The sequence below is a fragment of the Mustela nivalis genome (genome assembly GCF_964662115.1).
Source record: "Mustela nivalis genome assembly, chromosome: 6".
NCBI classification, from domain to species: Eukaryota; Metazoa; Chordata; class Mammalia; order Carnivora; family Mustelidae; genus Mustela; species Mustela nivalis.
Genome location: NC_139025.1, coordinates 120291916 through 120308928, shown reverse-complemented (window position 1 = coordinate 120308928; position 17013 = coordinate 120291916). Strand labels below are relative to the sequence as shown.

The 17013-nt window shown below is 41.0% G+C and overlaps 1 protein-coding gene across 6 annotated transcripts in view; it reads right to left on the bottom strand.

Moving 5' to 3' along the window:
* Window positions 1–17013, bottom strand: part of OCA2 (OCA2 melanosomal transmembrane protein) — a 397483-nt gene that overhangs the window by 136540 nt on the left and 243930 nt on the right. For 5 of the 6 annotated variants that reach the window (XM_082736012.1, XM_082736013.1, XM_082736010.1 and 2 more), the window contains 2 exons: window positions 9270–9363; window positions 1371–1464 (listed from right to left, as the gene is read on the bottom strand). In XM_082736012.1, coding sequence (XP_082592138.1) covers window positions 1371–1464; window positions 9270–9363 — 188 coding nt within the window. Of the gene's footprint in view, window positions 1–743; window positions 1086–1370; window positions 1465–9269; window positions 9364–17013 lie in introns of those variants that run through there. The other variant, XM_082736014.1, reaches the window with a different exon arrangement.

Below are 17013 nucleotides of genomic sequence, written 5' to 3'. Positions count from 1 at the left end.
TTGAACTGATCGGATTATGCCTTTTATGCTTGGCAGAGACTGATGACATCTAAACACTAAGAAGTGGTCAATTGCTAAGTTTCAGATTTTGTCTCTTAGCTGTGGGGGAAGCAATGTGTCAGAGTTCTGCTGAGAGACGTATGTTCAAGTGTCCCCTTGGCTCCCTGCCCAGTCTTGTCCCATGCCAAGTCTTCCAGGAGTGTTGATTAATAAATGTTAGTGTCCCATCAAAATTGTCAAAATTGTCAAGAATTGGGGCACCTGGGTGGCTCAGTGGGTTAAAGCCTCTGCCTTTGGCTCAGGTCATGATCCCAGGCTCCTGGGATTGAGCCCCGCATCAGGTTCTCTGCTCAGCAGGGAGCCTGCTTCCCTCTCTCTCTCTGCCCTGCTTGTGATCTCTGTTAAATAAATAAATAAATAATCTTTTTAAAAAAAATTGTCAAGAATTATTAGCCACTCATGAACAACACAAATGGTCAGTATTTAAGTCTTCCAAAATTCAGTGTTATATGTAGAGGCTGATGTTGATTCTTACCTGGGTATGACAGTTGGGCTTTTCTACCAAGCTCAGCCCAGCCAAGTAGTACCCTACCAAAGCCCAAGGTCACAGCCTCCACAGGCTGCAGGTCACTCTGCCTCTCAGGCAGAGCTGCTGTTCCAATCTTAAGCAGGACTGGTTCTGAGAATCATTGCTGTGCATACATGAGCTGTGAGTTTACAGTCCAAGAACTTTAACGAAAATCTTGTTCAACACCAAATGAATGTCAGTTTATTTTAGCAGCACTGTTTTATGGGGACCCTCAATGTTCATTCTGCCCATTCATCTGCCTCCATGGGGCCACATGTAAACAGGCATGCTGGGAGCCAGGACCCCAACAAGGACCCTGTTCCTTTGGAGCAGCTTCTCCTTTGCAGGAGCAAGCACTGGCCACTCTTCCCCATGCTGGACTCCATCTCTGTACTGCCCTCCTGATAGGTGCCCACTCATGTCCTTTCAAGTGCAGGCTTTTTCATTGGTCAGTCTGGTAGGAGGTCTTCAGACTCTCATTAAGCATCCCAGTCATATATAGTCAAGTCACAAATCTCTGTTAGAATTTTCAAGAGAACAACATAAAACACCCAGCAAGCCTAAAACTATTTCTTGACCCCTAGTCTCAATCTGAATTATTCAGAATATCTGAATCATGCTCTGTGTTATGAAGCTAATCCCAGTAATAAATTTTTAATTTATTTAGCTAAACTCACCTACACTAACGTCTAATTGCTAAATTCATGCTTTTCCTACTGCTTAACACTTTGCTTTGCTATTTTTTTCTAATTAAGTGAGTTTAGGGATTAAGCAGACAAATTTAAAATAAGTTTTAAAGTACCTGAAAAATTCCATGAAAGAGAATCCATATCCATGCTGCTCTGCAATTCCTGCACAAACAACATTTGCTGATGCTCCAATCAGTGTCCCATTTCCTGGAATCAAAATTTTAAAAGTAAAATAAAATCTCAGTTTGTCTCGGTGGTAGGCTTCTGTTCTCTTTTGTTCTGAAATATGCAATCATCTCACAGGCTTTTGATTTGATGATTACTTTATAGGTACTATCAAAGTGATTGCTTTGCAAATATCTGCAGAAAACAAAAAACTGATAACCAGAAAATAAGTTTGCTGCTTGTAAATTCTGTAATTCATTTATAGAAAAGACTATGACTGCTCTATGTAATAGAAAAGAAGAAATGTTAAGTAGAATTGGCAAATCACTGTGGCACATGGTGACATCTATATTTTAGAGGGAAATGTAAGCCAGACCAACCACCATAGGAGAGAACAGGTATTTTCAGAGCAGTAGAATTGGGATCTCAGATAAGAACCAACTTTCTTAGGACTTCAGGCCTGGACACTCACCAGAAAACACTGATAGAAAGATGGATGCAAACAAAGACGATAATAAAATACCATTCTGTGAAAGCCTTTTTAACAGTGTACATGGTCTGCGGGAAATCATAACCTGTACATGCTTAAATATTAGTGAGACCTTGTGGTAAGGGATATGGCCCAAGGCCAGCCCCCAACATGTTGACTAATTCAGGGAAGGATGAATTTGCTTGATGAAACTGATCAGCATCTTCTAACTCCCAACCACAGATGTCAGGGTTCAGGAATAGGCATATGACCCAGGCTCACCCAGTTTTACTCAGTTCTGACATATGTGTATAAACCACTAAGGAAAAGACTCTCTGTTTCCTAAAGAATGGGGAGCTATGAGACACAAATATGGAGCTTCTTACTGCATGTTGGCACAAGGGAGAAGACTCTCTGAAATCAGACAACATAAATAACAGAGCAGGAGGAGGAGGACCTAGGGTGAAGTCCTGGCTGCATAAGCTGAGCCCTTGTGTGCTATCTTTTCTGAGCACCCAGCATCATATTATCTCTGGGTCTTCTGGGGGCACTGAGCATGGAGAGAAGTACAGAGCAATGTGGACTTCTGAAGTTCTCTCCTAGAGGAGGCATAAAACCTCAGCCTATTTTCTAGGAGATCTCCTTGCAGAGAAGATATCAGTGCAGATGACACTCCACTGAACACATGCTTCTGCTCCCCTCCTTCTTCATGGTCCTTACCTTCTCCTTGAAACACATGGCAGGCAACACAACCTCCTGTCAGGCATGCAGCCTGGACTGCTTGTGCAAAGGCTCATGAAAGCAAGATCAAGCTTCATCTTATTCTCTCCGCTTTTCATCCATAGAAGACTTAGACTGGGTTTTTCAGTGAAAACCTTTGAAACGGCATGCTGCATCCATTTATATGCTTGTTTAAAGGGTGAAATATAGTTGAGGAATCAAAATTATGAGACTTTTGGTTCTTAAGAACTCGGTAAAATCTTCCAGAGTCTCCCCAGCACCCTGCAGCCACTGATCCCAAACCTTGTGATAGTAATGCCTCCCTGAGGTTGATCCACTCTGCTTGTGGCCACTGTGTTCCTGGTGTCCCATTTTTGTGACAGTCCCACTATTTCTCAGTGCACTTCAGAGTATATGGCCCTACCCAGAGAATCAGGAAGGGCAGTGGAGGATTTGACCATGACCAAGGAGAAAGTAGGTCATGACAGGCTGACATGACAGGCTACTGTGTGAAGGACAGACTTTAGGGTGGTCATAGAGGAAGCTGATTATGAGACACACAGACTATAAGTGATACCAGCTTGCTCCAGATGATGTGGGAGGCAGATCAATGTTCCCAACAGCCACGGCCAAGAAGTCCACACCTTAATCCTTAGAAGCTGTGCTTATGTCATCCTGTTACCCTGTATGGCAAATGGGACTTTGCAGAAGTAATTTAGGTTATGGACCCTGAAAGAGAGGGATTACACTGGATTTTCTGGGTAGACCCATTGAATCACATGAACCCTTAAAAGCAGAAAACTTTCCCCAGTTAGAAACAGAAGAGAAGCCTCAAAGAGAGAGTCAGACAGATCCCAGGAGGGTCAGAGAGAACCCAGTGGGGGGGGAGGGGGGTAGAGGAAATGGAGTGGGGAAAGTCAGAGAGATCCCAGAGGGTCAGAGGGATCCTAGGAGAGAACCCAGAGGGGAGTGGAGGTATTCCCACCATGAGCAGAACTCCACAGTGTTGCTAACTCTGGGATTTAGGTCCAAGTGTCAGAATAAGAGAGGCCTTTAGGAGCTAAAGGCAGCCCTTCTGACAGCCAACAAAGGATGGGGACCCAATCTTAAAACTCCAGACACCTGGATCCTAGCAATAATCTGAGTAAGCTCAGAAGCAGATCCATCCCAGAGCTACCAGAAAGGAGCACAGCCTGGGGACATCTTGATCTTGGCCTCATGAGACTCTAAGTAGAGGCATAGCTGAGATAATAAAGTTTGTCTATGTGTTATGGTAGTGATAGAAAGCTCATGTAGGTGATTCCAGGATTCCAGGACCACTCTGAGACCTCTTGTCAGAGGTCAGAGAACTGAGTCTATATTTTCATCTCAACGCTGACATCTGTCTCAACCTACCTCCCTGATTTATATTAGCTTCTTCTAACTTCCTAGCCTTAGGCAGCTTTCCTTTCTACCCAGCAGGCTGACCTCTGTGGACAGATCAGCTCATACCTTCTGTGGGCTCATGGGGAATCTATTCCTAGAGAGACAGGAGATGCATAGCAGGCATGAGAGATCAGAGAGGCCAAGAGAAATGTTCAGAGGGCTGGGGTCACCAGGCCATGGCCAGGTAGTAGGGCTTCCCCAAGGAGGAAGAGATTTAGGAAGCACCAAGAAAATGAGAAGAAACAACAGGTTCAACAAGACATAGGGGCATATATAGGTCTGAGTATGGGATGAGTTCTGCTGAAGGATTTGAGGAAGACAAAACCAGATTTCTACTCAGTGTCTCTTCAGTGTCAGAAGCATTCTAAAGACTTGGCATCTCATCTTCACCGTGACCCCTGAGGTCCCCAGTGTCTCCAAGAAGAAACTAAGGCACAGAAAGGGAACATGCTGAAATATCAGGGCTAGGAAGTGATCAGTCCAGGACTAGAACCAACTGTTTTGACTCCAGAAGAGGATCAGAGAAAGCAAGATTCAATCTGCATGATAAAGGCCCAAGGCTCTTCTATTGTCAGTCATGCAGAGCATCTGAAGTTATTCCACAACAATGATGACTCCAGACAGTCTTCTCTTGGTGCTGTTATACCAACATACCTACCCCTTGACCCAGCCAACCCGCTGGCTCCTGCTCTGGGTGAGAAAACCTGTCAATGAAATTCCATACCCTGGTAAGCCATCAGGCCCTACAATTGTTTCCCAAAGTCTGCCAAAGCCGAGGATCCTCAGATAATCCTGCCCCACCAGCCTCCTTTGCAGACCATGATCCTCAGTGTCTGGGTGGTGTCTGCCCTGCCACCCTCAAACAATGCTACTCCATGACTTGACATGGAGAGCTCTGCTTCTGGACAACATGTTGCTTAACAGGTGGCCCAGGGTCACATTCAGCAACTTGTGTGAGCCCTAAACTAAAAAGCAACATTTTATTCTCTCCTGTTAGGGATTAATGATTGAAAAAAAATACCCCCTTCTTTCCAGTTAAAATGGCATTGTCTGGATCAATAGTATCTTGTCATAGTACAGTTGGTATGAATTCCTTAATAGACCACTTGCCAAAAAATGGAAGGTCCTTTCCATTTCCCACCTCATGTTACCAGAGTGCACTGGCTTGGTAGGTAAATTTGTTCCAGAGTGCTTCTAGATTCAGGGAATGGAATGGGGGGATTCTCAAGGATCCAAGGGAAGGTGTAGCAGCTTGGTCCTCTGGCTGCGTGACAATGCGGGCATTATGAGGGCGGCTGGGTGGGGAGAAAGGGGTAAAGGGAGGATCCACATGATTCAAGCTCTTTCCTTAGAGAGAAGATGTGGCAGAGAAATGAGCAAGGGCTGTGCTAACTGCTCCCATGTAAGGCAGTTGTTCAGTTTTTGTACATCAGGCTCCTAGCCACCTTTTCAGGAATATAGCACAGATGGCACAATCGCTATTCCTCAAAAGCTTTTTCTACCCGGGGGATATGTCCTCACAGCCTGACCTCCTTCTCTAGACTTGCCTTTCAGTCACTTCTTTGCATGAAGTGATTTGACCTCCTAAATGCCTCATAACCTGGGAGGTGTTACATTAACTTATTAAGTTTCACTGACCAGTTTCTTTTTTTTTAATTCCTTATTTAAATTCAACTATGCTGAGTGAAATAAGTCAAGCAGAGAAAGTCAATTATCATATGGTTTCATTTACTTGTGGAGCATAAGGAATAACACAGAGGACATTATGAGAAGGAAAGGAAAAGTGAATTGGGGGAAAGCAGAGGGGGAGATGAACCATGAGAGACTGTGGACTCTGAGAAACAAACTGAGGGTTTTGGAGGGAAGGAGGGTTGGGGGGATGGTTGAGCCTGGTGGTGGGTAGTAGGGAGGGCACCTATTGCATGCAGCACTGGGTGTGGTGCATAAACAATGAATCTTGGAACACTGAAAAAATAAAATTAACTTAAAAATTAAATTCAATTTAGGTAACATATAGTATATTATTAGTTTTGGGGATAGAATTTAGTGATTCATCAGTTGCATATTAAAACCCAGTGGTCATTACATCAAATGCCCTCCTTGATGCCCATCATCCAATTACCCCATCTCCCTACTCACCTCCACTCCAGCAACTGTCAGTTTGTTTCCTAGAGTTCAACATCTCTAGTGTTTTGCCTTCCTCTCTGTTTTCATCTTATTTTATTTTTCCTTTTTCTCTATGTTCTTTTACTTTGTTTCTTAAACTCCACATATGAGTGAAATTATGTGGTATTTGTCTTTCTCTGACTGACTGATTTAGCTTAGTATAATACCCTCTAGTTCCATCCACATAGTTGCAAATGGCAAGATTTCATTCTTTTGGATGGCTGATTCTTTTAAGAATGTTTTCAGCTATAGGTAATAGAAAACCTGGATAACAGTGCTTCACACACAAAGGAAAATAAATCTCCTCCCATGTAACAGGAAGCCTGGAGGCAGAAGGCTGCCAAGCATCAGGTCATTGTCTCATAAGTAATTTCAGAGGCGGATCTTCACAATTCTCTTGTCCTCTCTCTCCCATCACAGATGGTTTCATGGTCACATCTAAGGTAAGAAGCATGGAAAAGAACTGGTACCAATACATTTTTGTCAGAATGCCAAAACCCATGTGAGGAGACTCCCAAACAGGTTTCCCTCATGTCTTATTGGTCAGGAAAATGCAACTGTATAGACCAGTTACCAGAACAACTATTATAGTAGAGGGACACAAAAGAGAAGAGATTGGGAGCAGTGTTGGGTTAGCCAGAGAGCAGGTCCAATGCACACTTTGGAAATAGAGTATATCAGCAGGTAGAGTAGAAGGAAATGCTAAATTTGAGTTCTAAAGACCTCCAAATAAAATTTAAAAAGCTTGATTGTCAAGGAAATTAACAAACGTAATGTGTTTTACAAGTAGCTGGGTTGGAAATAGGTTTGTTCCAACTGAGAAAAACAGTCAGTAATATTCACATCATCCAAGACTATGTAAATGCCACCCCTGTAGGGCCAAGACATCAACCAGGACCAAGGCCCAATGAAGTCTCATTTCTTATGTTCTAACATTTGCTTAAGATCATGTCTCATTTTAACTTGCTTCAAATTTGAACACTAATATTTTTGTACCATTTTTTTCCTGAACCTGGTATTTCTAATTACCTGTTTTCAACACAAAGAGAGCTTAGGAAAACAAACTTTGGAGCTGAACTGCTAGATGCCCAGTTTTGAGATTTACTACTGTATGACAATTGGGCAAGCTTCTAAGCCTCTATAGAGTTCTAAAATTTCAGAAAGATGGCATTAGGTATATATCCACTCGTGTGCTGCTTTTTTGTTCTGGAATATCCGCTCCTAATTTTTTTTTTTTTTTTTAGATAAATTCCTTCCTTCATTTTGTTCTGTGCTTCCTGAGATTTATTTTCTTGGAGTCCAGTGTTGGATTTCTCATATTGAACTTTTGTGTTTATTATTTTCTTCTATAATTTATTCTTTGACTTATACCTCTAGATTCTGGAATATTTCCTTGACTTTATTTTTCATTGAGCCCCTCTATCTATATTTACTTTAGTTCAGCAATTATTTAGTAATTGTGGATTTAATCAACAGGAAAATTCTTCCCTCTGGCTTTTTCTTTTTCTATTATTGTAACTGAAGTTTTATTGTGCAGAAACTATACATTTACATGAAGCTGTAAGGAATAATATGAGGATATCCCATGTACCATTTACCAGGTTCCCTCAAAGATAATATAATTCAAGACTATACAACTACATCACAGTTGGAATACTGACTTTGATAAATAAACAACATTTTCATCACCAAAATGATCCCTCCTATTGTCCTTTTATAGCAAGACAATCTTCCTTCCACCTTGTCCTGTACTTAACGCCCACTAACCACTAATCTAGTCTACATTTCTACAACTGTATCACTGCAAGAATATCATATATATGGAATCATACAGTCTGTAACCTGGGGAATCAGCACTAGCCAAAGAGGTTTCTCACCCTTTGAGACCAAGCTCAAAAGTTTCCTCTCTGGAGGACCTTCTCAGACTTTCCCTAGAGGGAACTAGACTAGACTAGAGTCTGTCTCTGGTGCTCCCTAAGCACTCTCTGCATTCCATCTTGAGAGGACATATCTGTTTAAGACGTAACCTTAGCTTAGGTGATTGTCTCCCTTCTCAAAAGCACAATGTCAAGTTATAGCAGATGCTCAGTGAGGTTTAATGAACAAAATTCCACACACAGAGAGCACATTTCAGGTGCCCCTGGATTCTATCAATGGTGTTAAATGTAGCTATGAACACTTTTCCAGGGGGCTAATGCGTAAATGGGGGCTATTTTAACAGGTCTATAGTCTCAGAAGAACTTGAGGTCTCAAATGCTGAATGAGGTGAATTAGCTGCCTCCAGAAATCATTGCAACTTCACTGAATAACAGTAATCCCCCTTTATAAACAAAGAGATAAACTAAACAGAAAGTTATTGATTTATAGGGATCAAATAACAAAGCAAGCTGGATTATCTAAACATGTCTAGATTTAAGAATAACAACTTAAAGTGTATCTAGTATGTTTATCTAAGATTCTCCAAAATCCTCTTGTGTTCCCAAAGGTGATTAGGCCTCCTAAATATGAGAAGGACTCTTAACTCTAACACGGCTCCCTCAAAAGATTATCAAAACCCTTCTGTTTGCTCACCAGAGGTTAGTCTCTCCTGACACTTTCACTAATTCACTTCTCAAATTCTCTAAAGGACAGTATCCCTCTCCAAAAAAGAAAAACCTTTTATCTTAAATCTTTCTTCTTACTCTTAAGTTAGAGCCTCTAGTTCAGCACTTGCAACCCCTTATGGGAGGGAATAAGAAACTGCAACTGAGGATGTCTTCTGATTCAAAACCTGTCTCTAAACATAAGCCACATCTGTGTGGGCATGGTGTGGGAGCATATTCACTTTGAGATGTCAGTAATGATCATCCTCAGGTTGCAGTTTGGAATTTCTGGGGAAATTCTGCGGAGGGTGTAAAGTCACAGGCTTCACTTCACTAGATCTGCTTTAGTCAAAGATGAAGGTGAGTTTCTACTCGGGAAATCATCCAAACTCTCCTTAATTTTCAATTAGGCATGTATAAACCATCACTTTGGGGTCACTACAGTGTAAGTGGCCCCTTCCCTGCATACATCAGCACCCCCTTACCTCCTAAGCAGGCACCAAGGGCCAAGGCATACATGAGTGGTGGTGCAGGCAGGCTGACCTCGGGGTCTTGGCTAAGGCTCAGGAGCACAGGAATCTGTAGTGGAAAAAAACACTAAAATCACATCGATGGAAACCCAGAGGAGCTTCCTGTACACTGACTGATTTGCAAGATCCAAAGCACTCCTTCAGTAAACCATAAGAAACATAAGACGTAAACGGGATCGATTCTCTAATTTCCCTTTCTATATTTTCATTGTTAGTGTATAAGAAAGTCACTGATTTCTGTACATTGACTTTGTATCCTGCCACGCTGCTGAATTGTTTTATGAGTTCCAGTAGTTCGGGGGTGGAGACTTTTGGGTTTTCCATATAAAGAATCATATCATCTGCGAAGAAAGAGAGTTTGACTTCTTCATTGCCAATTCGGATACCTTTTATTTCTCTTTGTTGTCTGATTACTGCTGCTAGGACTTCTAATACTATGTTGAACACGTGATTATGCTGAGTGAAATAAGTCAAGCAGAGAGAGTCAATTATCATATGGTTTCACTTATTTGTGGAGCATAACAAATAAAATGGAGGACAAGGGGAGATGTAGAGGCGAAGGAAGTTGAGGGAAATTGGAAGGGGAGATGAACCATGAGAGACTATGGACTCTGAAAAACAATCCAAGGGTTTTTAAGGGGCAGGGGGTGGAAGGTTGGGGGAACCAGGTGGTGGGTATTAGAGAGGGCACAGATACTGGGTGTGGTGCAAAAACAATGAATACTGTTACACTGAAAAGAAATAAAAATTTAAAAAAAAAAAAAGAAGCATAGGATGTTCAATAGGAAACCAAAGTAAACTTCAGAATCCACAAAACCTAGAGTTTGAGCCCACTGGTATGTTTTTGTTTCCAGCCATATGACCAACTAAATGGTCTTTTTTTGGCTCAACTGCCCTGACTATGGTTTTGGATCTTAGGTGGGGTAAAGTCCTGTAGGATATCTTACAATGGCTAAGACCATAACCATAACCATCTAACTAGTGTTTCTTTCTTTTTTTTTTTTGAAGATTTTTTGTTTGTTTTGTGTTGTTAAAGATTTTATTTATTTATTTTTCAGAGAGAGAGAGAGAGCATGCGCACAGGCAGACGAATGGCAGGCAGAGGCAGAGGGAGAAGCAGGCTCCCCTGCCAAGCAAGGAGCCTGATGTGGGACTCGATCCCAGCACACTGAGATCATGACCTGAGTCGAAGGCAGCTGCTTAACTGACTGAGTCACCCAGGCATCCCGTAACTAGCATTTCTTAGCCCTGTAGTGGACTAAGTCCTATACTAACTCTATGCATTTATCATTTTATTTAATCCTCAGACATCCCTCAGGTGTATTTCTTATTCCTTCAATCAATATATGAGGAAATCAGGTATAGAAAGATACATATCTTATAAGTGACCAAACTGGAACCTGAACACAGTCCATGCCAGCATCCAGTGTACCTTTTTGACAGAGATGAATTTTCCATTATTGTTATCAAAGAAACATGTAGCACTTGCAACGTTTCTATAACAAATTTGTGTTCCAAAAGCATGTCCCCTTGTGATTCATGTTGCTGGTGTAAAGAATGTAGCCAGAGGGAGGATGTAGCTATGAGGTCTACTTTCAGCTGGCTTGGGGGAATGTTGGTCTATATTGTCACTGCTAGGTACCTCAGCCCACAAGATGTTAAGGAGGGACCCTTGAATCTGCTGCCTCAGGGAAGTTTCCTTGTGTGAACATCTCTAAAGAGCAGGATGAGGGGAGCTCCAATGGTAACCTGTTCAGAAAGGATTTCCCAAAGTCACAAGCAGAAAGCTGAAACCAATGTGAAGATATGGGACATGGGATTTCATTTGCTGTAGAGAATCAGGGGGCAGCAGAACCGTGCTTTTCTGGAAAGCAGGTCAGTTTCACTCCCTAGTTCTTTATCCCTACAATAGTGCTTCACATGAATGCCTCTGCAATATTTCCCAGTGAGGCAAAAATATCCACTCCCCCATCCCACTGACAATGGACTTGGCCAGTGACCTGCTTGAACCAATGAAAGGTAGGTGGACTAGAAGGAAGCACCCCTGTTACTGCAAGCCTCCATGGAGCTTTAGGTTAAGTCATGATAAGAGTATGCCCTAGGAAATACTGCTACCTTATGGGGTACCCAGAGGAAGGATGTGTTGAGGGGGCCCCAACAGCCCCAGAAGAGACCGACCAGTAGGCTGCAGCCAACCAGCAGTCCTATGTACCTACTGCACACACTCCTACTGCATAGGTTGCTCTGCCAGCCCTGCATACAGTTATCCAGGGTGGCCTTGTAAGGTCTAAGAATGAGCTCTTACTATTTGTTGGGTCATAAGGAGCATTTCGGAAAGCTCTTTTTCATTTTTGGTAGCCCCAAAACTGAAATGGAAAAGAAAACATCCTAGGAAATCCATCTGATACAGAAATAGAAACTCCTTGCCCAAGAACCCCTGAGCAGTTCTCATGGCAGGTTCCAATCTTAGCTTCTGTTTTCTCATAATGAACCCAAATGCTGTCACAAAGGCAGTTTCAAACTTGAAGTTTTGACTCTCTGGAGGAGCAAACAAAGTGCAACGTCACATAATATTGGACATCTGTCCTCTGGAATCTTCCGTGACTTTCCCAAAGTGGCTGATGTTTTATATCACATTATGCCCAGAACGTACTTCCATAGTCACATTTAACACACACCTCACTTCACCAGGGTGGGACCATATTACTTTGTCCATGTTTCTTTGTCTTAAAGCACTCAATAATTATTCATAAATGACCAATTTGTCTGTTATTGTTATGTCCACATAGCATCTCTTATGAAAGACAAAATTCCCTGCCCTCATAGAGCTTACATTAGAGTAAGCAGAGAGAGAGAGAAAAATTAAATAATAAATAAGGATGTCATAGAAGATGATAGAGTAGGAGTATTTAGAAATCCACCTCTCTATGCAAACAATTATTGAAGATAACAACTGTAAAGTAACAGTCTAAATTTCCTAGGGCTGCCAAAACAAAGTAGCTTGAAACAAGAGAAATACACTATCTTGCAGTTATAAACACTAGAAGTCTGAAATCCTGTTAGTAGAACCATGCTTTCCCTGAACTCTAGGGGAAGATTCTTGCTGCCTCTCCTAATTTCTGATGGTTGCCACCAATCCTTGCTTATAGGTGCCTCACTCCAGTGACATAGTTAACTTCACCTTATGTGTCTTCATATGTTCTTCCTTCTTTGCATGCCTGCTTTTGCATCCAAACTCCCCCTTTTTTTTTTTAAAGATTTTATTTATTTATTTAACAGAGAGAAATCACAAGTAGATGGAGAGGCAGGCAGAGAGAGAGAGAGGGAAGCAGGCTCCCTGCTGAGCAGAGAGCCCGATGCGGGCCTCGATCCCAGGACCCTGAGATCATGACCCGAGCCGAAGGCAGCGGCTTAACCCACTGAGCCACTCAGGCGCCCCAAACTCCCCCTTTTTATAAGGATACGAGTCATATAAGATTAGGGCCTATCTTAATGAACTAATTTTAATTTCATGATCTCTATAAAGACCATTTTTCCAAATAAGGTCACAGTCTCAGGAACCTGGGATTAGGACTTTAACCTATCTTTTGGGAAGATGCAATTCAACTCAAAACAATACAAGCATACCTTCTTTATCACACTTTTTTTTTATGGTGCCTCACAGATAACTGCATTTTTTATAAATTGAAGGTCTGTGGAAACCTTGCATGGAGCAAGCCAATTGGCAAGCCATTTCTCCAACAACATTTGCTCACTTTGGGTCTCTGTGTCACAGTTTGGTAGTTTTCACAATATTTCAAACTTTTTCATTATTGTTAATTTATTTTTTATTTGATGTAGAGAGAGATAACAAGAGACAGAACACAAGCAGGGGGAGTGGGAGAGGAAAAAGCAGGCTTCCCACTGAGCAGCGAACCGGATGTGGGGTTCAATCCCAGGACCATGGGATTATGATCTGAGCCAAGAGCAGACACGTAATGATTGAGCCACCCAGGCATCCCTCGTTATTGTTATTTTTGTTATGGTGATCTGTGATCAGTGATCTTTGATGTTACTATTAAATGCTATGGAGCACCATGAACTTCACTCAAATAAAATGGCACAATTAATTCATAAATGTTATGGGTGTTCTGACAGCTCTACTGACCAGCTATCCCCCAACTCTCTCCCTCTCCTCAGGCCTCCCTATTCTTTAAGACACAACAACATTGAAATAACACCCAAAATGCCCAGTTCTCAACAAAAGAAAAACAAGAACAACAAATTTAAAAACATAAAAAAGAGATAAAGTCTCATAGCTCCATACTGAACCAGCTAGGCATACATGCTGGTGCAGCCACTCTGGAAAACAGTATGGAGGTTCCTCAGAAAGTTGAAAATAGAACTACCCTATAACCCAGCCATAGCACTACTGGGTATTTACCCTAAAGATACAAATGTAGTGATCCAAAGGGGCACATGCACTCAAATGTTTATAGCAGCAATGTCCACAATAGCCAAACTATGGAAAGAATCTAACTGTGTATCAACAGATGAATGGATAATTCGGCCAAGAATACTTTATCCAGCAAGACTAACATTCAAAATGGATGGAGAAATTTAGAGCTTCCAAGACCAGCAAGGTATAAAAGAATATGTGAGCACCAACCCAGCACTATAAGAAATATTAAGGGGGTGTTCTATAAATGAGTAAAAAACCCAAGAGTGTCCCAGAACAGAAATTTATGGAGCCAATCTATACAAACAAGAACTTCACAGCTAACACTGTCAATTAAAAAAAAAAATCTCTCAATAATCACTCTCAATGTGAATGGCCTAAACACTACCATAAAATGACACAGGGCTGCAGACTGAGTAAAACAACAGAACCCATCCATATGTTGTCTACAACAGACCCATTTTGAACCTAAGGATACATCCAGACTGAAAGTAAAGGATGGAGAAGCATCTTTCATGCCAATGGGTCTCAAAAGAAGGCTGGGATAGTAATTCTCATATCAAATAAATTAGATTTTAAACTAAAGACTATAGTCAGAGATACAGAAGGATGCACTACATCATTCTTAAAGGGCCTATCCACCAAGAAGATCTAACATATGCAAATATTATGACCCCAATATGGGAGCAGCCAACTACACAAGAAAACTGTTAGTCAAGATAAAGAGTCATATTGATATGAATACATTAATACTAGGAGATCTTAACCCGACTCTCTCAGTAATAGACAGATCATTCAAGCAGAAAATCATAAAGAAACAGGGGCATTGAATGACACATTGGACCAGATGGACCTCATAGATATATACAGAACATTTCACCCTAAAAGAACAGAATATTCATTCTTCTTGAGTTCACCTGGAACCTACTCCAGAACAGACCACATACTGGGTTACAAATCAGGGTTCAATAGATACAAAAAGATTGAGATTATTCCCTGCATGTTCTAAGATCACAATGCATTGAAACTGGATCTCAATCACAAGGAAAAGTTTGGAAGGAATTCAAACACCTGGAAGCTTAAGAATTCTTGGATCAACCAGGAAATCAAATAAGAACCTCAACAATTCATGGAAAACAATGAGAATGAAGACGCTTTTGTCCAAAACGTATGGGATACAGCAAAGGCGGTCCTAAGGAGGAAATACATAGCCATCCAAACCTCCCTCAAAAAATGGAAAAATCCAGAATACACCAGCTGTCTCTACACCTTAGAGAATTGGAGAATCAACAACAAATTAAGCCAACTCCACACATAAGAAGGGAAACAATCAAGATTAGAGAAGAGATCAATGAGATAGAAACTAGAGATACAGTAGAATGCATCAATGAAACTGGCTTTTTGAAAAAAATCAATAAGATCAATAAATTAATCCAAAAGAAAAGTTGGTCAAACTAATCCAAAAGAAAAGAGAGAAGGCCTAGATTAATAAAATTATGAATGAAAAGGGAGAGATCACAACTAACAACAAGGTAGAAACAATCATCAGAAATTATTACCAACAGTTATATGCCAATAAGTTAAGCAACATAGAAGAAATGGATGCATTCCTGGAAAACTATAAACTTCCAAAATTAAGCCAGAAGGAAATTGACAACCTGAATAGACCAATACCTAGTAACGAGATTGAAGCAGCGATCACAAACCTCCCCCCAAAAAAGAGCCCACGACCTGATGGATTCCCTGGGGAATTCAACCAAACTTTCAAAGAAGAAATAACACCTGTTCTCCTGAAGCTCGTTCAAAAAATCGAAGCAGAAAGAAAACTTCCAGACTCTCTTTATGAAGCCAGCATTACTCTAATCCCCAAGCCAGGCAAAGACCCCAGCAAAAAGGAGAATTTCAGAACAATATCCCTGATGAATACAGATGCTAAGATTCTCAACAAGGTCCTAGTTATACTATCCAACAGTACATTAAAAAGATTATCCATCATGACCAGGTGGGTTTCATCCCTGGGCTTCAAGGATGTTTCAATATTCATAAATCAATCAATGTGATAGAAAAAAATCAGTAAGAGAAAAGATAAGAATCACATGGTGCTCTCAATTGATGCAGAAAAAGCATTTGACAAAATCCATCATCTGTTCCTGATTAAAATGCTTCAAAGTATAGGGATAGAGGGAACATTCCTGGATTTGATAAAATCTATCTATGAAAAACCCACAGAGAATATCATTCTCAATGGGAAAAAGCTCACAGCCTTCCCACTGAGATCAGGAACATGACAAGGATGCCCACTCTCACCAATCTTGTTCAACATAGTATTAGAAGTCCTAGCAACAGCAATAAGACAACAAAGAGAAATAAAAGGTATCCAAATTGGCAATGAAGAAGTCAAACTCTCTCTCTTCGCAAATGGCATGATACTTTATATGGAAAACCCAAAAGACTCCACCCCCAAACTAAATAGAACTCATACAGCAATTCAGTAATGTGGCAGAATACAAAGTCAGTGTACAGAAATCAGTGGCTTTCTTATACACTAACAATGAAAATACAGAAAGGGAAATTAGAGAATCGATTCCATTTACTATAGCACCAAGAACCATAAGATACCTGGGAATAAACCTAACCAAAGTTCCTGTACTTGAAGAACTACAGAACACTCATGAAAGAAATTGAAGAAGGCACAAAAAGATGGAAGACCATTCCATGCTCATGGATTGGAAGAATAAACATTGTTAAAATATCTCTACTGCCTAGAGCAATCTATACTTGTAATGTCATTCTGATCAAAACTCCACCAGTATTTTTCAAAGAGCTGGAGCAAACAATCCTAAAATTTGCATGGAATCAGGAGAGACCCCAAGTTGCTAAGGGAATATTGAAAAAGAAAAACAAAACTGGCAGCATCACGTTGCCTGATTTCAAGTTTTACTACAAGGCTGTGATCACCAACACAGTATGGTACTGGCATAAACACAGACACATAGTCCAGTGGAAAAGAGTAGAGAGCCCAGATATGGACCCTCACCTCTATCATCAAATAATCTTCGAAAAAAAGGAAAAAATATACAGTGGAAAAAAAGCCAGTCTCTTCAATAAATGGTGCTGACAAAATTGGACAGTTATATGTAAAAGAATGAAACTCAACCATTCTCTTATACCATACATAAACATAAACTCAAAATGGATAAAAGACCTCAGTGTGAGGCAGGAATCCATCAGAATCCTAGAGGAGAACATAGGCAGTAACCT